Below are 24,435 nucleotides of genomic sequence, written 5' to 3' on the forward strand. Positions count from 1 at the left end.
GAGGGGTGACAATCTGCTTTTGGTTCAAGATCAGATTTTGCAGCAAATTATATATGGTTTTGGGTTAAAAATTACATTTTTGCAGCTATGATTTAATGTACAACAGGTTGATGGTTGGTCCAAATGTGCCATTCACAGTTTTTGATAATGTGCCATTCACATTAGGAACTAAAGGGTCTTTTGTTCTCTCTTTTTTTTTTTTTTTTGGGTACCCTTTGTGTTTGTGACATACCTAGGTTTCTTTACTAAACTCACGTAAGCTTTGTTTGCAGATACATTCCATGAAGTTAAAAGTAAGCGCGATCGGAGAAAAGAGGTATGCCTAGGAACTGATTTGCTTATCTACAATCGCTTTTTATAATATGAAAAAATGACGAACTTACTAATTTGCCTGTAAACGTCTTATGGGAGTGGCATAGGCATGAGTTGTCTTTTCTCCGTTATTTTGGGTGAGAAATTGTAAAATAATGTAGTCATCTGTTTTAGGTGCCTGAAGAGGTTGTTGTAGTGCATACTCTTGGTCTGTGGCTGAAATACTGGTTGATAAGTGCTCATTGGTGTAGGTTCTAGAGTCTGTGTGGAATGGGCGAGTGATTTATTGCCTGAAACAGATAACAAATTCTAGAGCATATCTATAGACCTGTCGCTATCACGTAGCTATTCAGCATTTGCGAATGCCATCTGGTGTTCAACTGCTATAATCATAGTTGCACCTTATCTTGCTGTTCTGCTGAAGAAAATTACATAGTAGTACTGATTAATGCTTGGTTTATCAGAAAAAAGTCCTGATCTAATAGCTATGCATTAGCACCTTAGCAGAATTCATTCATCTTTTGGCTCTTAAGGACCTAGTGAATATCAAATGGGTTACTTTGTTGGAGGACTTAGGGATTAATCCGATTTGGTATAAGCATCTTGCTTGGATTGTGTTGTTGATTCTTTTAACGCCTAATAAATGAAGAACTGTTTTGGGTTACTGTAGACCTTTCATCTTCTCTTTCTCATTTTTGGCCTCAGAATTCAATTAAGGAGTCTGCTGAACCAAAGTGGAAAACAGGCATGCAGGGCAGAGGTAACAAAGGGATTCGTGGAAATTTGACTTCTCGTCATGCTTCACATGGTAAACAATATGTTTTTAATCTTCCTGCATTTTGGTAGTCTCTTGTGATATTGCAGAGCCCTGGTTCCTCATTTTGTGTTCTTCTGAATCTTAATTTACGAGCCCAACTTTTCTAACATACTCAAGCCACTTCCTTTTCCATCTATTCTGATGTGCCCTTCTTGCTAAATGACTAAAGGCACTGATTTCTGAGGTTTAATGTCTAATCTACAGTATGTCACTTTATTTACACATTTCATCTGTTATTTCAAATGCATCTTAACCGATTTTGACCTCTTAATCAGGCATTCCTACCACTATCAGGCTTTAAAAAATTGATTTCACACTTGAGGCTTTTTCATTTTGCTCATAGAAAGAGCCTTTATATCTCTTTTAGATTGATCTTATGTTCCTCTCATTCCTTATCCACTCATACTATCATGTGTATGTTTTATCAGATGTAGGTGGTGGAAAGAACGGTCAAAACAATATTGCCAATCAAATTCTTGACAAGAGTGTCGACCTATCTACTGTAGCTGATGTTGAGGCTAAGAATATTTCAAGGTGGTATTTGATGTTTACAGTTTTTTTTGCTTTATTGGCAATTGTTGCATATGCATGATACCTTGATTGCCAGGGTATTGCCGTGCATAGTTGATTACAAAAAAAAGCCCTCTGACGACTTCGGTTGCCTAAATGATCTGGTCTTATTTTGAAGGACTAATTTTCATTATTGTTTTCAGCTCATCAAGTGCTGCAGTAAATGGGCCTAGCGATCTAGCTTCGGGGAGCAACAGTATCGTACAAAATGCTCATGCACCCCCAAGAAGAGGAGTTAAACAATTTGAAGCAAATACAGGCATGCAGACAACTTCTGCTGATTCCACCAAAAGCCCAAAATCAGCTACAGGAAACAGGGATGTTCATGGTCAGCGGATGCCAAACACCGACAGTTCTTCAAGAACGCTATCTTCACCATCTCCAACAGGAGCTGATCTCTCAGCTTCAGATCCCGTGCTCTTGCCATCTCAAGATTCACGTCCCGCTGGTGTAGTAGGCACAGTTAGAAGGGAAGTTGGGGCCCAGCATTCTCTGGTTGAACATGTTTCTTCTAAATCTAATGGGAGCAAAAAGACTACTGGTAAAAGCTTTGAAGACTTAATAATATGAAACTGTTATTATTTGATATAATAGGTGTTAAGATTTGTATAATTATATATTTTACTATCCCCTTTTTGTTTTTTAAGAAGACGGACTTGTTACTGCTCAATTTATGAAGCTTATATATTTCTTTCCCCTCACATCCTAGTAGCAGTTTCTACTGCTGGAAGCTCAAATAGCCAAGTAAAGACGCCAAGCAAATTTCAGGGGCCTGGAAAGAATCAACTTCCGGAGTACTCGCAAACTGCTTCTTCAACCCATAGTGGTTCTTCCGCTAGTAGGCCATCATCTAATTACAACAATCGGTCACACACAGTTGGTCCACAAAAAGGTACAGTAATTTAACGTGATATGTATGTTGTAATATTGTTTGAAGCCCTAACTTCTCAAATGATTTACTAAACTGATTTTGTTACTATTGCTACATAGTTTGATAATGTAGTTCTTGGATTTTACCTCATAATTACCTGCATAATGTTCTTCTTCCTTTCCTTTTTGTGCTTGGGTAAGGGAAGATTGAAGCATAATTTAATCAACTCTCAGAAAGAGCCTAATCAAGAAAAATGCAGAGAAATCTTTTTCTGTTTCATCTATCCAGAAATTTTTTTCACAATTACAGCCTATATTTTAGTTTCAGAAAAACTATAGATTTTGTGAAATTTGCAGTGATGGAAGTGGTATGGTGTACTTTGATAGAGTAGAATACCGGAAATCGTTTTTTCACAAAGAAAACTACTAGAAATCTTCAAGACTATTTATTCACATGTACCACATCTAGTATCAGATAGAGTTGGTGCCCTTTTTTTGGGGGTGGGGGGAAGCCGTAAAGTAGACTGCCAGAAATAAAAAAAAAGTTTATGGTTAGTTATATAGGTTCCGTAAGTATGTAGTTCAAAACTTGTGACTTGGTTCAAGTGGCTAGGACTTGTGACTTTGGTCACAGGTTCGAGCCGCACGCGATGCGATCTAAGCATGGTATTTAAGTGGAGAAGAGTAGAGGGGCGAGTCTATTTTCCCTGAGTTTCAAAGGCTGCGTCCTAAGGGTTGGCCACGGATGGATTTCTCCGTCATGAAAAACTTATGAAGTTCAAAACTTTTGTGTTTATAGTTATATTATGAGTTTTTTTTTGAAAAATAGTTATTTTGAATGTTCTGGGTTGTCTGTTTATATTTCGAAGGCAGCACTTGGTACTGATGCTTTAGAACCTTCCATGCCACTGTCATATTGCAGAAACAAATGAATTGATCTGCAAAGTCCTAGTAGGGTGGTCTGTTGTAGAGATGAGAAATGAATAATATTATTTTTTAATCAAGAGACGAGAATGAAAATAAAGCTATTATTCCAGTTCATGCCATCCCCCGTAAGAAGTTCTTTGATTACGTAATGCAATTTATCAAGAAACAGTAAAACCATTTCCCACAAGAACACTTGCTTGTGGTTAAGATTGCACATTATCAAATCACAAATTTATGACGAAGAACATTGCAGAAGAATGAGTATAGCATTTCTGCTTGAGATGCTTTTGTGAAATTAAAAAAAAGCTTTTGCATGTCGCAACAATGAATAGAGAGTAAAACTTTTGGAACAGTAATGGAGATACAACTTTGATCTTCTCTTCATAAAAGAATATAGAAAGGGGTGCTTTTCATGCTACAAGAATTTTGAATTCTTGTTGATTTGGTCATATGAGCTGAAATTGAGATCAGCATAGCTTAAATGAGTTGAACTAGTGGAAACTTAAGTTTTGTTTGCTTATCTTTGTTAACAATACATCATTATGAGCATCATTATAAAATGTTTGCGCGAAGGTCCCTGGTTCTCGAGCCCATTTCATATTGTACATACTCGGATTTTTTTCTTCTAAAATGCTCATATACGACTTTTAGAATTGTTCAGTGTTCACAAATAAAAAAATAGTCTCATCTGGAACTTAGCTCAAGTTTGAGTTTCCCAAATCAAAATGTTGCATCAGAAATGTTTAAGTGCAACATGTTCACGTTCTCAAAATAGAATATTGGCCGTTGACTCGTTACAAGTCATTTGGTCCTTGCATAAGTGAAGTTTGCTGGATACTGCCTGGTAAAGGTTTGAAAGTATTGATCTTTGTTTAGATACTTGTTTGTTTTTACTTTCGAAATGTTGTATAGTGTCTTGAGTTTTTGTGTTTGGTGTGCTTGCAACTGTCACTAGATGACTAGAGTGTTCCCAAAATTTGAACCTTAGTTCTGTAAGTCTCCTTGCTTGTTTGTTGGTTTGAGTTCACTTGTTAGATTGGAAAAGATAAAGAATGCAGTTTAGCAAATAGAGTTTGTCTTCCTCATCTGTCCAGTAATTCACGCTGGAAGCATAACACTGTCTTCTATGTTTTTCTACACCAGGTCCTTGTAAGGAATGGAAGCCAAAGCCTGTAAACAGTAATCTAGCTCAGGGGTCTGCTCTTGCTGCTGCTGCTTCTTCATCTGGCGTTTCTATGGTTTCTGTTGAAGTCAATACTATGTCGCAGCCTCCTGCTTCTGTTCCTGAAACAAAAGAAGTCACTGAGGATCTGCAGAAGAAGTTAAAGGAATCACACATTTCAGATGTTGAAAATGTTATTATCCCTAATCACCTTCACGTTCCTGAGTCTGAAAAACTTGGGTTCTGTTTTGGAAGCTTTGACTCTGGCTTTAGTTTGGGCACAAGCACAAATATTGCTCCTGAGCATGATGGAAGTCCACCACTTTCTGAATCTTCTGAGAGCATTGAAGAAGCTGCAAGTGCACAACTTCCAAGGTCTCTCTCTCTCTCTGCTGCTCCCCCTATTGATATGACAGAAGTTTTTTTGCAGTAATTTCTATTATATATATTCTTATCAACCAAGAATAAATAACTTATATTGAATCTTTAAGAAGTCTTTTGGTTTCAAATTACAGTTTCAACAGTAGTAATAACGGGTTAACTCAAAACATGCTATCAGTAGATGATTTAGATACACCCTCTGCTCCCTTTGTCCCACTCCTGCTGTCACAGTTCAACTATTCTACTTTGGGTTGTGCCAGGTTTTCCCAAAGTTGGGTCCACCTAGTTGAGAAAAATAGGTATCTTTGGACCCAATTTTCCCATAAAAATAAAATTCTTCAAAAGTTTATTCTTCTCTCCATTTTTTTGATGACTGAGAAATCTGGGGCCAACTCTTAGGACCAACTACAACTTTTGAGACTTAGGATAATGGGCCTTCCCCTCAACCCTTCTCCACTTAAATATCATGCTTAGTTCACATGGCGCAGGGCTCGAACATGTGACCCAAGTCACAAATCTCTCAACCTTTGCCACTCGAACTGAGCTCTTGGGGGATTCTTTTCTCCCTTTTGGACCGATATATATTGTGTATTGATAACTGAGAAATCCCCAAGGGCTGTAGTGCAAGTTGGAAATTTCGTGGATAATGAGTTCGCCCCTCTACCTTTTCCACTTAAATATAAGAGGCTTTCTCTGTTGTAGGGTTCAAACCCTGCCTTGCGTCTAACCTACACATCATGCCCTGCACTCTCGCCTCCAGATCTAATCCTGGATGACGACCTACTTGTATATTCCAACAAAAAACTTCAAGTCTCAACTTAAAACAATGTCTAGTGAAACTAGGACACTTTAACTGGATAAAGGGAGTAACTTAGACTTAACTTGACTACCTGACATTCAGTGCTTGAAGTATCAAGTGACACAAGCTTCAGTTTTTTTAGTTTCAGGGCTCAATCTTTAACATTATAATACAACTTCTTAGTCAGGTCTTATCCTTGCACTCAACTTGTTTTCTTATTTTCTGGTGCTATTCTTTAGAAAAGATCTTCGTGGACACAGATATTCAAAGGCTTGTGTGAATTTGTTTTGGTTAGGGGTGTGGTGGTGGGGTGGGATGGGGGCATTCTTGCTGTAGCTTTGAGAAAGATCCCCCATTTTTTAAGTTTTTTGGTGCGCATGAGCATGTTTGCCTCTTAGTTTTTTATTCTGGACTTGCTCAAGTCTTTTATTTCCAAATCAAAATTGGATTCTGATGCATGAATAGATTTGCACGTCCTCCAGTTCTAACATTTCACATCTGACATTTTTATTCTGTATGAATGCATGCAGTAATCAAAATGCATCAGCTGCTGCAGAGGAAACAGATTATCCTGATCAGCCTCCATCTTCACATGGACAGGAGAGTTTGCCTGCAGAAGGAGATGGTGATATCTCATCCTCTGCTCCAGAGTGCAGTGAACCGAAGCAAGAGACTCTTCCAGCGGGCCAACAATATTCAGTTGTTCATACATCCCCCAACTATAATTTTGGATTTGCGCCACCGATGTTGAGCAATCAGCTCCCACCCTTTGAAAACTCTGAATCTCAACCTCGAGATGTTTCTCGTCTTCCAAATTTTCTTGTAGGTCTTCATTTTATGATTTTTTAGCTACCTATTTTGTCATTATAATGCTTTCTGAAGCCTCAAGTTGTTATTGGTATAACAAACTTACATATTGGTGCTTTAAACATCACAGCAGTTTGATTGAACACTTTACTCAGTGTGTACTGGTTTTACCTCAATACGTGTCAGGGACCTAGGATATTCATATGTTTGTTCAGTTGTGCTTGGTTTCATAGTGATGACTGTAGGAACTATATAACAACAATTGCTTCTCCGAAAAAGATTTGACATGTTAGAAATTTTGTGTCAATGATAATCAATACATGTTGAAGCATTTGTGTGGTTAAGCTCAGAAAATATACTTATATACTTCAGAAGTTTTACATCTATTCATTTGTTCAGGTTCAGCATCCCATTGACCCAAGCTACTATCCCCACTTCTACCGTTCAAGTGCTGATAATGATGGCCGCATTTCACCCTTTCATTCAGCAGGTGTTTCTACCCAGTACAATGTTGCAGTTGTGCCTCCACACACTTCTCAATCTCCTCAAGAGGTTAGAATCCAACTCAGCTGAGTTCTGGTTTATATTTTGTCTCTAATTGTTTTCTAATTTTGCGGGGAGAAAGATAAGCAGAAAGGGAAGGGAAGAAAAGTGTGTGCTAAGGGTTAGGGTTCTGGTGTTTGGCTAAAGACCTAGAAAAGCCCTCTTGACCCTGTATGCTTGAGTCATAATTAGTGCCTAGTTGATTCTTTAGTTTTATTATGCTGGCACAGAAGGCAATTCTCTACAATCTGAAATGCAGCTATGGATAGGCAGCGTACTGAAATTCAGAAAAGATTAATATATTTCTAGATTATAGTGAAAATTCTCTAATCTCTTGTAGACATAATTCCAGATGATAAACATGAATCATATTCAACCAAATGTTTTCTGAATTACCATGGAAGTAAAGCAGATTCTATGCAGTTTAAATTATGAGGGCACCAAATTTCCTTTTGCTAGAACATGCTTTCCTGATTAATATTGTAGGAGTTCTCAATAAGCCGCTGAGTAAAGAGTAAATATATTTATTACTTCTCTATATGCACTAAAATCATTGGTTTGGATGCCCTTCTGTTCTTTTTAATAGATCAGTCTTGATTTAACTTCTTATGGTGATGTTCAAGTAGTTTCATGGGAAGTCTGCTTAATAAAGAATGCACAGAGAACAATTAGTTTAGGGATATCTCACTTTACTGTGATGCTTTGATGTGCTGGCTTCAGTTGACCCACTCCTAGGAGTGTGCTTGTATTTATTTATTTGATTGTTCTGCAGGGTGGAAATAGTCCTGCTTTATCTGCAGCAGCTCCAACACCACTTGTGACTCAAGCTGCTGGGCTTATGCAGAGTTCTATAGCTGTACCTCAGCAACCTATCCCCGTATTTCGACAGGCTACAGGGATGCATCTGCCCCATTATCCTCCGAATTACATTCCATACGGTCACTACTTTTCACCACTTTATGTTCCACCAGGAGCCATCCATCAATTATTAAGCAATGGTGTATTTTCCCAGCAGCCTCAGGCTGGCGGTATATATCCACCTCCACCATCAGCTGTTCCCAGATACTCACTTTCGCAATATAGACCAGGAGCTAATGTGGGAAATCCAGCTCACATGGGAGTGCCTGGCACTTATGCGCCATATGGATCCGCTCCTGTCAACTATAACCCTAGTTCAGCTACAACCACTGGAAACCCTGCTTCCAATGAGGATCTTTCTGCATCTCAGTTCCAGGAGAGTAATGTCTATTTGAGTGGACAACAGGTTGGCCCTATTATCTGCTCTTAGCAATGTTGGTGATTCTTTATGCTCCATTGAAATATTTCCTGAGAATGTGTGCACCATTATTGCTGAAAATAGTGAAAACTGTGGTATTTAGAGCTTGAAATGCTTTGAGCGGTAGTGGTTAGGCTGGTAAGAATTAAAGCCAAAAACTGATTAGTCTAATCTAATTGGAGTACATTATATCAGTTGGGCCTCTAGGGAAGTTGAGAACCCCATCAGGAATATCTGGACTATGGTCCCAGCTTGCATATTTTGGTGTATTTGGTGTGAAAGGAATAGGAGATGTTTTGATGGGGGTATCAACTCAAATATGTTCACTCAAAACTAGTTGTTTGGTTAGCCTATTTAGCTGGCTAACTTTTCTCCAGTAAATAGTATTGACTCGTTCATGGATTTTATCAGTTCCTTACTGCTTTAGCCTTTAGGTTTTTTTTTTTTTTTTCTTTTTTTGTAATCTGGACCTGACATTTCCTCTTTTGCTGCAACTATTGCATCCAGTGGAAGCTTTTTCTAATGAAATCCTACTTCATCAAAAGAAATTGGAGTACATTAATTTGTCAAATTGAGTTTGATCTTAGTTTTGTTTATTACATCCATTAATACTTATATGTACTTTATGTGTTACCAGTTGTCCATTTCCTAGCAAAGTGTATGCTAATAGAGGCTTTGGCTTATCCCATGTCTGCATTCTAGTTGAGGGAAGAATTCTGTATTTCTGAAACAGAGATAACAATTAGAATTTCTGAATGTGATTTGTTGTTGCCTCCAGAATAAGTTGGCATATTGGTTTGCTTAGACTTCAACTTATCTTCCCTACTCTGATTAAATATCTTGTACCATTGCCTCAATGCCCTATTCCCCTGTGAAATAGCATTGTCAAGGAGGTCCCTGAGCTAATTGATTTCCTTCCACCACTTCATAAATATTTATCATATGTGTGAATGTTAGAAGAATGTGATTGATTGTAGATGCGACATCTCTTTTTTGCAGAGTGAAAGCTCAGGTGTGTGGATTAATGCGCACAATAGAGATTTATCTAGCTTGCAAGCAAGTTCCTTTTATAATCTTCCTCAGGGTCAAGTGGCTCTAACACCCACTCAACCAGGTCATGGAGCTTTTGCTGGTGTTTATCACCCAGCTCAACCAGTTACAGCAGCAACTGTTCATCCACTTCTGCAGCAGTCTCAAACAATAGCTGGTCCAGTTGATATGGTTGGACCAACCGGCAATGTCTATCAACGGCCTCAGCATGCACAGATGAACTGGCCAAGTAGTTATTGAGGAGCTATTCTTTTGTTCGTAAAGCATAAAACAAGAAATGAATATTGTCATTGGAGTTTTTAGAGTTGCAACATGTTTTGATGTGGAGGAATGGTTCCATCAAATGTTGGAAAGAAGTGTGCAGGCTGACTGTAAATTAAGAAGGGTGTGTCAAAGAAGAGAACTTCACCAAAGGTCTCTTTCTTTACTTGGACTGAGGATTTAAATGGTGAATCCTCCTGTAACTGATAGTGGCAGATTTTAGTTGAGGCAGGTATATGCCGATTGGTTTTGTTTACAACTTTATAGCCTTCTATAGTTTTGAACATTTTGGTAGAATAACCATCAGAGGTTAAACTTTTTTCTTCCCTATATATTTCTTCCTTTTGATAGGATTTTAGGACTCTCGAAAGCAATGAGGTTTCTCGGGTTTTTTTTCATACATCCTGCTTTCATTCGTATCTTTGTACCTGTAAATTGATTTTGAGGAACTGTTGTAATTGGTGCAAAGAAAAATGCGGCATTATTCACAGTAAATTGTGTGGTGAATTTATACTGCTTGAGTTTGTTGGTGATCTCGCGTGCAATTCACTGTTAGTCTTGGCACTCTGGGAATGCACTTGATATTGCAGTGCCAAATTTGCCAGAAAGGGACTGCAGAGGCCAGAAAATATGAATTGTCTTCCTCTTTGCAGTGTTTTCTTATAATGAAATGTTTGTTTGTCATGTATATATCCTGCCATAAATTGGTGAGATGATGAATGCCTGGATTTGTTTAAGAAATGCTTGAATTTGAAGAGAAACAATGTGTAAGTTACTACTGGTACTTCACATTGAATCTGTACCCGTGGCGGGATGCATCGACAACCTCTTAAACTTGTCAATAATTTTTATTTAGACATTTATTTATGTCTTGTTCTGAGCATTTGAACACATGATTAAGTGTTTTTACTAGCTTTCTTTCGAATTTTGGAAAAGTTTTTGCACGTATTCTCAACCGTCTTATATGGATATGTTAACTACAGAATATGTTACCTTCTTTAATTACTTTACATCAACCTCAATTGGAACAAGCTCGAGATGTTATGGCTTATTGAGGTTAATGTACATGTATAATTGGAGGAGTTGATATATTTTAAGTAGTTAATTTATGAGCACTTGAGAATATATGGAGAAATTTTTCTCAAGTTTGACTTGGTAAGTATCTAATGAGAATATTTTATCATGTAAGCGTTAGATCGATAAATGCCCGCAAGTGTTTAAATGAAATTTTCTATGTATTGTGCCAAAAAAGTATGTCTCGAAAGTGTTGATTTTCGTTTTTGCTAGACATCCAAACAAGTGCAAGACGACAACAAACTATGAGCCAAATTATAGGACAAAGTGCCAAGAATATCAGACATGTCACAAGAATTGTACATTTATAATTCCATACAAAATACAAACATTATCTTCCAAATCACTTGGGTCCATTGGACCTTGGATACTCAAAACTATACCTAGAATTAAGAGCATTTCGTCGAAATACAATCATGACTAGACGATCTGAGAATTGTCATAAGCTTGTCAATAAGCAAAACAAGCTTTTAACGAAGCTTTGACAAGGGAGAGCGGATGCCTTCTTATATCCGCCCTTATAAAAGCCTACCAGAGAAAAAACTATGCCAAATAGGGGAAGAATGCAATAAAACATCTCTCCAATCTAATTATTTATACTGGAATTAAAATTTCAACCAAATGCCAAAAGACTAATTCTACATATACACATAGAGATATATTCTACTGGCCAAAACATGAATCTTATTAAAGGAATTAAAAAAAAAACTTTCTTATGTTTTAGAGATTTAATGACTTATTATAATAAATTCTCCGACGAAAGTAATTATTCTTGTTTAGTAAATATGGCCGCCATCAATTTAAAAAAACTATTCTTAGTTGGTTGAGATTGACCAAATTAATAATAGTATATTACTAGGTATAATTGGTAGGTAGCCAAACCATTTACCAACATATGAAGTGTCCAAAGTAACTTTAGGTTTGGAAATCCTTAATATATAATTGTTGGGAAAAGTGTAATGGATATATGGTATATTCTTGCCAAGTTCAAGGAGTTGCTAGTTTAATACTTCTTCATCCGTTTCGATTTATTTGTCTTAATTTAACATGATAAAGTTTAATAAAATAAAAATAAAAACGTTTAAATTTTATTATCTTAAATTAACGATGTGTGTAATATATCAACATGTCCTTTTAATCTTATCATTTTAAATCACGTTACAAATAGAGAATATGATTGGGAAAATGCATAAGTACCCCCCCAGCCTATGCCCAAAATCCCTGAGACACACCTAACCTTTACTAAGGTCCTATTACCCCCCCGAACTTATTTTTTAATTAATTTTTTACCACTTTTCGGCTTACGTGGCAATATAAACCAAATAGGTTGAAAGTTTTGTTCAACACGCGCCGGGCCCCACTTTTTCAACTTTCTAAAAAGTAAGCTATCAGTTCATTTGTGAATATATTTTTAGTTAGTTTATAGCTTTCAATGTTTATATATTTTATTTCAAATTTGGGCTTGTAAAATTTTGTAAATATTATATATATAATTTTATTTTATTTATAGATAAAAAAATATTACTTATAATCTACTTTGTGAATATATTTTTAGTTAGTTTATAGCTTTCAATGTTTATATATTTTATTTCAAATTTGGGCTTGTAAAATTTTGTAAATATTATATATATAATTTTATTTTATTTATAGATAGTTACACTTTTCCAACTTTATCATAATTGTAGGATACTTATAAGACTAGAAGGTACTCTCTAATAGTGCATATAATTATTTTGTTTGTTCAAACATGTTTTTATTTGTATGCAACCTCAATTTTTATATCAATTATGTAGAAACTTTAATAGTGAATAATTTCGATCATTATTATTAATAGAACATAAGAAGAATTATTACTCAAAATCTTTACGTTAATAAAAATATAAATTGTTGTAACTATTATTTATAGATGATTAAAAAAATAAAATTGGGAAGAAAATAGTAAGTAAAAATTACACGTTATATTAAATTATCTTTACATTAATAAAAAAAGAAATTGTTGTTAGTATTATTTGTAATATATTTAAACCAAAAATAACAATGGGAAGAAAATAATAAGTAAAGATTACACGTTGTATTAAAATAATAAGTATTAAAAATTATGATAAATTTTATAATAGTCATAACAGGAATTTACGCAATAATTACTATATTAGAATACTAGAAAAATTGATAAGTTCCTCGACATCTAATCATTGATTAAAATTTAAATTATTATTTTCTTCTGCGAAAGTTTAAGAGATTAAATTAATGTTTTAAAAAATAATATAACAAACTGATTAATTAATTATTTTCAATGATTAATAAGAAAATGTATATAGCAAGTACATGTATTATTATTACATTATTTATATCCACTCTATATTAAATCATTTTTCTATTATAGTTTGACGCAAATTTCAGAATGTAAAGAATTTTTTGGATTCGAAAAATAAATATTCAAAATATACTAACATGTCATTTAATCTTATGATATTTTACATTTCATGTGAAAAAAAATTAAATATTAATTTTTTAATATGAAAAATATTAATTTATTAATACAACATAAAAGTAATAAAGGACAATATATAAAAATATTTGAAGTATTTGATATTTTATTAAATTAAAATAATTCTAAATTAATATATAATCGCGCAACGCGCGGGTACGTATACTAGTAAAGAACAATAATAAAGAAGAAGACAATTGAGTTAATATTTATTTTTCCTAAGTTTAATTTAACACATGACCAATTTTATTGGTCAGTGCTGTCAAAAAGCTGCACCCACGCGCCTAAAATAGGTGAAATCACGGACTCAGCCACGTAGGCCAAAAAGTGGTAAACAATTAAACTAAAAAATAAGTTCGAGGGGGGTAATAGGACCTTAGTAAAGGTTAGGTGTGTCTCAGGGATTTTTGGGCATAGGCTGGGGGGGTACTTATGCATTTTCCCAATATGATTTAACACATTTTTTTTAAAAGTAAGATAAACAAATTAAAATAAGAATATCTTGTTTTATATATACTAATAACTTTTAACTATTAGCTTATGATCTTTGTGATACAAACCTATGGAAAAGAGTGATGTATGTAATTCAAATTTAATTTAGAAGGGACTATTAAGGATGTATTATTATATATATAGATTAATATGAGGAGTCCACAAAGAAATCCAATCATATACTTTTTGAAACTTTGTTTGGTGACTACTTTTCTTGTAATATTAGTATTACCCTCTCTAATAATTTCATCATAATTAAGTAATTTGAAAAAGGCATTTTCTAATTACTCTAATAAATCAATAGTACATCACAAATAGAGTATAGAACAATATATTTCCATATTATGATCAACACTAAGCTTAGCCCATATGTGACATTTCTCCGGTTTTTATTTTGTGTCCAATATTTATTTGAGAGCAATATTAATATGAATTTATGTTGTTTTCCTTATTTGTATCATTAGAATAACTTTTCTTTGATGTCTTGATGATAAAATAGTGAAAATATTGTGTTATAGCCTGATTTGCCCTATCTATAAAATATTGTATTTTAATTCATTTTTACCAAAAAGAATATATTTAGGGAGAAAGAGAAAAAAACTTTCACTGATAGGCTAAAATATCAGACAATCAATCGAATAGACTTTTAAATTCTCATATAATGATTACTTGTCTCATCATTTATCTTAATTATACTTATAATTATAGATAATTTTAGACTTAATAGGATCAAATTCTTTCACACTATTCATATGTAAATTAAAATTATATATTTTTCATAATTCAACTTTACGTGAACTTCTTTATACACGTCTCAATATCTAACCTTCAATAATTCATTTCAATCAATCATACCACCCTACTCTCCCCACCTTCTTCACACGATCGTTAATTAGACTCATATAAAAAATAAACTATATTACTTGATTAGCATTTTTTAATTGCATTAGGACCATTATTTTATAATTAAATCCAGACTAGGCCACATCAAGAAGAACACCTTTAGCTTTTATAATTTTAGTATTATTTTCACCATTGATGAATCATTCCTCTTCATATCAAAATGATTAAAAGATATTGTATGTTAATTAATGCATGCATTATTGAACTAACTATGACGACAATATCGTGATTAATTGAAATTAGACTACGTAAATCACATGATCTCAATCTTTAAAACTCCTTTATATATAGGATAAATGATGCTTAAGTTTATCCTAATTTCTAAATACACTTTACTTAAATAACTTGCATAGTACTGCTAAGCATAATTATTTCTTATTCTTAATCAACACCTTCTCCTTTTCTTCTTTTCACTTTACTAGTTCAAGAAAATAATCAAAATAAAAATTGAAATGCATCATTTAAATAGTTAAAAAAACTTCCCTCTCCCTTGACGTAATAATTTTTTTTTATTGTTTTATCGACCTCTGATTTAATAGTTGTACATACTAAAAATTATCTTCGTATCTTAATACTCCTATTTTATTTTTCGAAAAAGAACTTATTTCCTATAAATTATCTCTATTTTTCTTAGTTGAGAATTGAGATAAATAATATAGTTTTTTTTTTTTTTGGATTGAAAGGGGCGTTACTTCCTAAGTAAAAGGTAATTAATGTATATTTCCTTAAACTTAAGGGGGTGTAAATGTAAAATTAGTAAATTACCATAAAATACGCAAAGACTCAAGAGTGTACAACCTCTAAATAGAAAAGTACAACAGTTGAATCTTAAATAAAGTTGTTCTTCATCTGTAAAAAAATCAACAGAATCTCCATTGTTGAATACACCCTCTGAAAGAGAGCTCAAAAGGGTGTCAGAAAAATGGTAAAAGAGGAGATATTGATGGAAGAAGAAGAAGAAGGAAAAGGCAATCTTGAAGAGGAAGAAGAAGAGGAGGAGGAGCAGATGCAGACGAAGAACAGAAAATGCAAGAATGTGATAGAGGAGATAGCAGAGAAGTTGAAGAGTGCAGTGGAAGAGGTAGAGAAAATTGAAGCAGCTAAGGAAATTAGGAAATTAGTGAGGAAATCTTCGTTTTCCGGTAAGACTCGTTCACGGTTTGCCGCCGCCGGCGTTATTCCGCCGTTGGTTGATATGCTACAGCCGTGTTCTTATTCTCTACTTGCTCGTGAAGCTGCTTTATTAGCCCTCCTTAATCTTGCCTCTCGTAATGAAAGGTTCGTACTATTAAACTCTTTTTTTTTTTTTGAGAAATATATATTTGTGGATATTTGTTATATATATTTGAAAATGGTGTTTTCTTGGTCTAGATGATTTAGATGGTAAGGATTGTGATTTTTTTCCCGGTAAAATTGAAAATTTTGGATGTTGAGTTTGGGAATATTTATTACTGTGTAAATGAGAAGGAAAGGTGCTATTAGATGAAAATGGTGGATTTAATGTAAGTCATACAATTCCATTTTGACAAACAACTATGATTTTAACTGTAGGAAGCTCTAAATTAAGGCTTTGGTGTAATGGAATGGGTCTTGTACATAAGAAGATGCTCAAATATAGAAACCAGCTATACAAATCCCCGCGGTGGACATCAGCTTCATACATAAAGAGCTATTTGGAACAATGAATAGTAGTTATCAGAGAACAACCAGAGCTAATTTGCAGGAATTTAATGTTAAAGTATAATTTCTTTACTTAGTTATGAGTTGTTGTCACCTAGATGTCATGATGACATTCACGATTTAGTTTTACTTGCAAAATAGGGATAAAGAGTTGGCCACTGGACTGGGATGGGGGGATGTAGTTTTTTTGTATATGAATTATGCTATCCATGCAGACGCTAATACTTTATATATGAAGAAAGATGATATAGAACAAGATTAGGGACTGTTAGGCCAAAAGGATATTCCAGTTCCCCCAGATCGAGATACATCATGACCCATTGAGTTTTTATCTTTAGAAGCACATTTCAATGTGGCATCTTCTCATTGGTGTTTTAAAAGGTCTAAATGAAGTGTGGTGCAACTGTGAAATTCACTTGAAAGGCTTGGGGAAGCAATGAGGTGAACATGCCCTAACTGATAGTTCATGAGCCCAGGAGCGTCCCACAAGCAATACTTGGGTCCAACAATGGGGAGGTTGATGGGGGTTTCTTAGTTGCACCCTGAGGGGGAGGGTTCTGGGAGCTACGGGAAGAAAAGGAACAAGACAGTTATACAGGGTTAGCAGATAACAAGAACCATACCAGATAATAATTAAATCATATCAGTGACCTTGAGTTCATGCGCCAAGGAAGAAGTGGCCTTGGCTACCACTGCCACCTCCAGTGCATGACTCAGGTCACCATTTAGTAGTAGTGCATCTCAATTGTAGGCTGTGAACCAAGGGCCTTGTCTCTCTGGCAAAGCAGCAATGTAAAATTGTAAAATACTCGTAGAAGAACATAAACCTAGAAGCTTCTCTGACAACTGAGCTATTGGGCCGAGCTGAGACCCTAAATTGGCCTTTAGAAGTTGTGTTTCACCCAAAAAGATTTCTTACCAAAAAATTGCATTTAAAAGTCGTATTTAGTGCTAAACCTTTGCTCATCAATACCTGTTTGGAGCCAGAAAAGAAGTTTTACATTTAATGTGCAACAACTACGATTTCAAGGATTCGTAAACTGTGTTCTGGAATCTGATTGAGATTTTGAAAGGTCAAAAAGTTGTGAACTTTGGGCTACTTGCCGTGATAGTGAAGTTCTTGCACCTTTGCATCTCACTAGAAGATGTCATCCTGTTTCTGTAATATCTTACTTTTGGTCAGGGCAGAATACATCTTTCCATTTTCGTGTTTTATTTGAAAGAGGAAAAAAATCACCCTTGTTAGGCATGTAAATGAACTTCTCATAGGCTGTAACTGTACAATATGTCCATGGCTCAATCATCTTTATACGCATCATCTCCTGATCTATCTACTGACACAAGGGAGGGAAGCTTTTCTCTCTCTCTAGGTTGTGAAATGGCTAGATAATGGTATCATTTGTTTGGCATATAATTTGTTTTTTTTTTCTGCCCTCCCCTAGTTTCTGTCTTCCCTTTTTTCTGAAGTTCTTTGGGTGTGTTCGGTATGGAGGAAAACATTTGCCAGAAAATGTTTTTCAATTTTCCATCTTTGGTTGGCCAAATTTTTTAGAAAATATTCTCTAGGAAAACAAGTTCCAAATGGGGAAAATGACTTCGCTAGTTGAAGTAGGGAAAAAAATTCTACAACATTTCACATTGATAGTGTTTTCCCCACGATCCAACACACCTCATCTTCACCCCCACCCCAGTAGCCCAATCCCCACCACCCACCCTACACCCTCACCCCCACCTCCCATAGTATTTGTCTTGCATTATATACAAATGCTTCTAGGATAATATTTCTTGCTTACGTACTTAACACAAGAAAACAAGTAAGAAACCTTGGAAAACATTTTCCGTGAAAAACATTCCTTCGTAGCGAACCAGGCGAACACACCCTTTTTTGTCTTGTTTTTCTAATAATTTTGTGTTCTCTTGGTGTACTTCCAGATCTTTCTTCACCTTGTTTGTTAGGTGATTGGTGCCTTATTTCCTTGAGAGTTTCCTTGTTATTGGAACAATTAAGATGTCAATGCTCGAGAAATGTTGTGGTTATAGTTATACCCCCAAAGAATGGCCAAACGTAGCCATGATCTGAAGCTTGATCGTCTGGTTTCATAATCACTGTACCTTTTCTTACATGTAGATGTGGTTAAATTGTTTGTTTTCTGTTAATTTGGCATTGGAGATTCTCAATAAATTCGGGAGTAAAGATGGATGATTATACAGAATAGAGGATAATTGATGTGCTCACATGGTCATATTTTCCTCTTTCCTTTGCTCATGTAAGCAAGAGTTCTTCGTTTCAGCTTAGGATGGTTTTTGCATACTTGCCAACAACATCCCTGTTTAGGAATAGCATATAATGAGAATGTCCAAGTTCTCTCTCTCTCTCTCCTGACCTTTCCATAGGTTTAGTATAACAGTTTCTTTGGTATTCTCTCTCTCTCTCCTGACCTTTCCGTAGGTTTATTTTAACAGCTTCTTTGATATTCTCTCTCTCTCTCCTGACCTTTCCGTTGGTTTTTTTTAACAGCTTCTTTGGTATCCTTGGACATATATGATATATCGTCATTGTTCTTTTTGAAATCCCCTTATTTTGTAATAATTGCTTGATTCAAGGATAATCAACTTATCTCCTTATATTTCTTTTCAAACTTATCAGAAACAAAATAAGGATCGTTGCATCTGGTGCCATTCCTCCTCTTGTGGAGCTCCTCAAGTTCCAAAATGGCAATTTGAAAGAACTAGCAGCTGCTGCTATTTTGACATTATCAGCTGCTGCAGCCAATAAACCAACAATAGCTGCATCCGGAGTTGGACCTCTTCTGGTGCAGATCCTTAGTTCAGGAACTGTTCAAGGAAGGGTTGATTCCGTCACATCCCTCCACAATCTCTCCACAAGCAAAGAAGATCCCAAGTTGGTTCTTGATGCTAGAGCGGTTTATCCACTAATGAATCTCCTCAAAGACTGCAAGAAATATTCCAAGTTTGCCGAGAAAACCACAGCGCTACTGGAAATTCTCTCTAATTCTGAGGAGGGAAGAGATGCAATCACAAATGCAGATGGTGGAATACTTACTCTAGTCCAAACTGTTGAGGATGGGTCACTCGTCAGCACAGAACACGCTGTTGGGGCTTTGCTGTCATTGTGTCAAAGTAGCCGAGACAAGTACAGGGAACTCATTCTCAAAGAAGGCGCCATTCCAGGCCTTTTACGGTTAACTGCAGAGGGCACACCTCTAGCTCAGGAAAGAGCTAGAACACTTTTGGACTTGCTTCGAGACTCTCCTCCTGAAAATAAATTCTCATCCTCCACATTGGAGAGAATAGTATACGACTTCGCTGCACAAGTTGATGGAACAGATAAAGCAGCTGACACAGCCAAGAGATTGTTGCAAGACATGGTTCACAGAAGTATGGAGCTGAGCATGAGTCGTTTACAGTTAAGGGCTTCATCGTGTACCCCTTCAAAGGTGCAGTCTTCATGAACAATTAGATAGTTTCAGGTTTTCACATAGAACAGTATACAGCTAAGAAAACAGCAGCTATGTAAATGATGGACTATATTAGCTCTTCTTCCTCTGCCCGATTTTATGTGGAAAGACGCGGAGTTGCAAAGGCCATATGACCGGAAACTAGTAGCTAGTACATGCTGGTGGTAAAACCAGTGGTCCTGCTTAGGTGATTTTCTTGACCTTAATGAGCATTGTACATTTCTAATTCAATCACACATTTGTAAAGTTTGCAAGTACTTGCACATTGCCATTTTTCATGGTGTTATATCTACCATTTTGTTAGAAAAGGTTCCTCTGCAGAAGAAAATTCACTGAATAAGGTCTCTGACATTTGGCCATATGCAGTTTCTTCCTTTAATCTTGACTTCCTTGCTTTGTATGTATAAACAATTTATTTAGAATTCAGTTAGCTTTTTTTTTTGTTTCCCATCCAGTATCTAGTACTCCTATTGGAGCCTGACTAAATCCGAATTCGCACTAGGAAGTCCCATAGTTGCTTCTTAAAAAAATTCAGACTTCCCAAACTCAAAATTTTAGTTTTTCTATCTTCTGATTGAATCGCCTGCCTTCGTTTACGCCCTACTTGAAAGGCTTGCTTTCTTACAAATTAGTTATGGTTTGAGATGAGAAAAATGCAGGCCAAACACAATGAATAAGAAATTGACAACAGATGGAATAATTCTTGTTCGATCGAGTTCTAGCTAGAGCAACGTCCTTTCCTATATGAGGACCATGAGCCAATAACTTAGACAAAAAGATCTTTAACTTATACACGAAAAATCTATGATGCTTATTAAGTTCGAAATTCATGAATTATTTATTGAGTTTGAACTCATTTTTCTTCTTCTTTTGAGTTTCTCGATCTACAATTAGGATTCTATCCGTAACAATCCTAAACAAAAATAATACATTTCTTTTAGTTACTTGATTTTTATATTTTGCACACTTTTTAATCTTTTTCCATATTTATTAGAGTAAGAGCTAAGGTCAATTTTTTTTTAATTTTAAAATTCTATCTTAATTTTTAAAAATGACAAGTATTGTTTCTTTAAAAAAAGATAAAATGCATCGTAGATCATTTTCGACCTTCTTTATTTTCGATAAAAGAAAAATGTCATGATAAATATTTTAGATCAATAATTTTTAATAATCATTGCAAGTAAAATAGATGAGAGGAAGTAATGATTTTCAATCTCTAGTTATTTTATACTAATAAAGTTCCTATTTTTGTTTGCTAAAGTTCCACATGCTTGATCAATATAAAAATTTGAAAAAAGAAAATTACAAACCATCATGGCAGAATGATTTAAGAAAGACCCACATGTGTTCCAAGGGTTCACCCGAACCCCCTCGGTAAAAAATTACTCTGTATATATAAGATAAATTTTCTGTATTTATGTGAATATATATATTTTGAACCCCCTCAATGACAAGGAAAATGGGATAACCCAGCGGCAGGTTCCTTCATAATTAAGCATTACGTCCAGGGTTTGAATCCCCTGGCTAGCATTTTACTATTTCAGTTTTTTTGTTTTTTTTAGTTCCAGTTCCATTTTTTACGTTTCTTTTTGTTCCGTTTTTAAGTTTTTTTTTTTTTTTTTTAATTTTTATAAAACATGCTAAAAGTGTGGTTTTAAATCCAAAAGAATTCAAGGGTCCAATTTCTTGATTTTTTTTTTTGTTGGCTTATTTAAACGTTTATACTTTTATTTTTCGAACTCCCTGAATGAAAATTCTGGGTCCGCCACTGATCATAAGGTCACTGTGTGAACAATCCGGTTGTACCATTTTTGAGAAAATAATTCCCTGTGTGAACAATCCGATTGTATCTTATATGTACTCTACAGGTCGCACATAATCTTTCTTTTGAACGAGCCATTTTTTTAATTCGAAAGACAAACATTGTATTCGATTCGAAAGACATGATTTTCAGTATGTCTCCGAATAGGCCCCCACTAGTCCAATGTGTCTCCGGACAAGGCCCCCACTAGTCCGGCTAGCTAGTCAGAGGATAATTTAGTCAATAAGAAAACCTAGGGGGGTGGCACTACAAATTTTAGAAACACGCATAATGCTTATATTGTTCCGTGATTTAGGCCTCACTCTATCCGCTAATCACATTTCGACCCCCGATGTTTTTGTCGGTGTACATAATAAGTAAATTAACTTTACTTAACTGATTACTCTCCACACACAGAGAATGAAAGAGAAGTACTGAAATCTATGTTCAATCACCAAGCTGTATAAGGTAAAAAGGTAATCTTTATACTGTATAAAGTCGTTTGAAAGCATAATTTCAGCTTTAACATAGTCAATTCTTGTTTGTACTTACCCAGATCTATGAATTCTTGGTTTTACTTTGTCAAATTTCATGTTTCTTGAATACCCTTTTAGTCATTTTGTTGAGTGGTGGTAGTAGTCTAATTATATGTTTTGCATATTTTACAGATTTAGTTCTTGTTGTGTTTGAAGCTTAAATGCTATAGTGAGAAAAAGTATGGAAAAAATGTTGGGTCGGCCGTCACTTTTGCTGTCTAGGAGTGGAAGTTTCAGGCCAGAAAATTTGGGTCAAAATGCAATGGCTATGATTGGGAATCTTTGTTTCACTATATTTGTAGTTGGGGTTTTGGTTTTCACTATAATTGCTGCAACTTATCAGCCTGAAGACCCATTGTTCCACCCTTCAGCAAAAATCACTAATTTCCTTACTTCCAAATCTAATGCTACATTTAGAGCTGATGATAGTGTTGTGAGGACTGGTGAGGACTTTCTTGGTGTTAATCAGACAGCGTTTACGACGTTCATTAACCTCAATGATGTTGATGTACCGGAGAATGCTGCTGGTGGGGGTGTCACTGAGAATAATTTGGACTGTAGTGGCAAGATTGATGATCCTGTTGATTGCACTGATCCGGATGTGTTTCATTTGTTGATGAGAGCTGCCATTGAGAAGTTTAAGGATATACATTTTTACCGGTTTGGGAAGCCGGTCAGGGGGTCTAATGATAGTTCCTGCCATATGGCGTGGCGGTTTAGGCCTAAGGAAGGGAAGACTGCTGCCTTTTATAAGGATTACCGGTCTTTTGTGGTTTCTAGATCAGAGAACTGCACCCTTGATGTGGTCAGTATAGGTGATTATCATTCTGGTGGAAATGCTCGCAAGAGGAAGAGAAAGAACAGGGCAGGGTCTGACAGAACTCTTGGTAAGCTAGACGAGGGATTTGAGAAGGTAACTCCTAAGACAGAGGGTGAACCTATTGCTCTGCCTGTTGTTGGGGAAGCTGTAAATGACTCACTTCCTGTGGTGGAATCGGAGAGTTCATTTGGTAATGGTAAGTATTTGATTTATTCTGGAGGTGGGGATAGGTGCAAGAGCATGAGCCATTACCTTTGGAGTTTCATGTGTGCGTTGGGCGAGGCTCAATATCTGAACAGGACGTTGATAATGGACTTAAGTATTTGTTTATCCAAGATTTACACTTCATCTGGTGTAGATGAGGAAGGAAAGGATTTTAGGTTTTACTTCGATTTTGAACACTTAAAGGATTCAGCGTCAGTCCTCGATCAGGTCCAGTTTTGGTCAGATTGGGACCAATGGCATAAAAAAGACAGATTAAGTCTTCATCTTGTGGAGGATTTTAGGATTACACCGATGAAGTTATCCGGAGTGCAGGATACTTTAATCATGAGGAAATTTGGTTCTGTGGAGCCAGATAATTATTGGTACAGGGTATGTGAGGGTGAAACAGAATCAGTCGTTCAACGACCATGGCATCTGGTATGGAAATCAAGACGATTGATGGACATCGTCTCAGCTATTTCATCGAGGTTAAATTGGGATTATGACTCAGCTCATGTTGTAAGGGGTGAGAAGGCAAGGAATCGTGAAATGTGGCCACATTTGGCAGAAGATACTTCTCCCGAGGCTCTACTATCTAGCTTGCAGGACAAGATCGACGACGGTAGGAACCTGTATATTGCAACTAATGAACCATATACATCCTTTTTTGACCCTTTAAAAGACAAGTATTCCACCCATTTCCTTCACGAATATAAAGATCTTTGGGATGATAAAAGTGAGTGGTATGCAGAGACAGCAAAACTTAATAACGGGAATCCAGTTGAATTTGATGGGTACATGAGGGCTTCAGTTGATACGGAAGTTTTCTTTAGGGGTAAAAAGCAGGTTGAGACCTTTAATGATCTCACCAGAGACTGCAAGGATGGGATCAATACATGCACATCGTCCAGCTAATTTCTGACTGGCGTTTGAAGCTTTACTCTTGCAGTTTTTGGGTAAATCTATACCATACTGTTGTTTTAGGTAAGCTTGTTCGAAAGTATCTATTTTGAATAGCAATCACAGATTATTTCTTTAGTTGTACCTCTTTATCGTGTAGTTACATTGTATTCGGTGTCTGCTTCAAGCTTGTATCCTTTCATTTGGTAAGTAATAAGAATCTCATTTGTGTTTCTGACTCGAATTACAGTTGCATTAATCGTGAAATTGTTGTTTGATCTCA

The 24,435-nt window shown here is 35.6% G+C and overlaps 3 protein-coding genes across 7 annotated transcripts in view; all 3 read left to right on the forward strand.

Annotated features, from left to right (window-relative positions):
* LOC102578140 (uncharacterized) overlaps nucleotides 1–18,379 on the forward strand; it is a 19,899-nt gene extending 1,520 nt beyond the window's left edge. The window contains exons 2-12 of one of the 4 annotated variants that reach the window (XR_001474757.1): nucleotides 273–316; nucleotides 1,018–1,120; nucleotides 1,558–1,663; nucleotides 1,843–2,240; nucleotides 2,409–2,591; nucleotides 4,640–5,033; nucleotides 6,369–6,660; nucleotides 7,045–7,197; nucleotides 7,961–8,452; nucleotides 9,464–10,236; nucleotides 18,369–18,379. Coding sequence is in view for 1 of the 4 variants with exons in the window: in XM_015313513.1 (XP_015168999.1) it covers nucleotides 273–316; nucleotides 1,018–1,120; nucleotides 1,558–1,663; nucleotides 1,843–2,240; nucleotides 2,409–2,591; nucleotides 4,640–5,033; nucleotides 6,369–6,660; nucleotides 7,045–7,197; nucleotides 7,961–8,452; nucleotides 9,464–9,754 (2,456 nt within the window). In the remaining 3 variants the exon portion in view is untranslated. Of the gene's footprint in view, nucleotides 1–272; nucleotides 317–1,017; nucleotides 1,121–1,557; nucleotides 1,664–1,842; nucleotides 2,241–2,408; nucleotides 2,592–4,639; nucleotides 5,034–6,368; nucleotides 6,661–7,044; nucleotides 7,198–7,960; nucleotides 8,453–9,463; nucleotides 10,283–18,368 lie in introns of those variants that run through there. The other 3 variants (XR_001474758.1, XR_001474759.1, XM_015313513.1) reach the window with 3 other exon arrangements.
* On the forward strand, nucleotides 15,530–20,199 carry LOC102606131 (U-box domain-containing protein 15). Its single transcript, XM_006357608.2, has 2 exons — nucleotides 15,530–16,010; nucleotides 19,060–20,199. The coding sequence occupies exons 1-2, from the start codon at nucleotides 15,655–15,657 to the stop codon at nucleotides 19,883–19,885; spliced, it is 1,182 nt and encodes a 393-aa protein (XP_006357670.1). The 5' UTR covers nucleotides 15,530–15,654; the 3' UTR covers nucleotides 19,886–20,199.
* Nucleotides 20,200–21,986: 1,787 nt separating this feature from the next.
* Nucleotides 21,987–24,435, forward strand: LOC102578915 (uncharacterized). 2 transcript variants are annotated; one of them, XM_006357613.2, is made up of 2 exons: nucleotides 21,987–22,168; nucleotides 22,361–24,435. In XM_006357613.2, exon 2 carries the CDS (start codon nucleotides 22,410–22,412, stop codon nucleotides 24,165–24,167), a length of 1,758 nt encoding a protein of 585 aa, XP_006357675.1. In that variant the 5' UTR covers nucleotides 21,987–22,168; nucleotides 22,361–22,409; the 3' UTR covers nucleotides 24,168–24,435. The 2 variants fall into 2 exon arrangements, with proteins under 2 accessions (XP_006357675.1, XP_006357674.1); XM_006357612.2 differs by having other exon boundaries at nucleotides 21,987–22,160.

Source organism: Solanum tuberosum, unplaced genomic scaffold, assembly GCF_000226075.1.
Source record: "Solanum tuberosum cultivar DM 1-3 516 R44 unplaced genomic scaffold, SolTub_3.0 scf00251, whole genome shotgun sequence".
Taxonomy (NCBI): Eukaryota; Viridiplantae; Streptophyta; class Magnoliopsida; order Solanales; family Solanaceae; genus Solanum; species Solanum tuberosum.

Bases quoted from the DNA above. Each gene is read 5' to 3' on its own strand.
- LOC102606131 (XM_006357608.2), top strand. From the start codon at position 15,655: ATGGTAAAAGAGGAGATATTGATGGAAGAAGAAGAAGAAGGAAAAGGC. The intron at 16,011-19,059 runs GTTCGTACTATT...CAAACTTATCAG, and splicing joins CTTGCCTCTCGTAATGAAAG to AAACAAAATAAGGATCGTTG.
- LOC102578915 (XM_006357613.2), top strand. From the start codon at position 22,410: ATGGAAAAAATGTTGGGTCGGCCGTCACTTTTGCTGTCTAGGAGTGGA.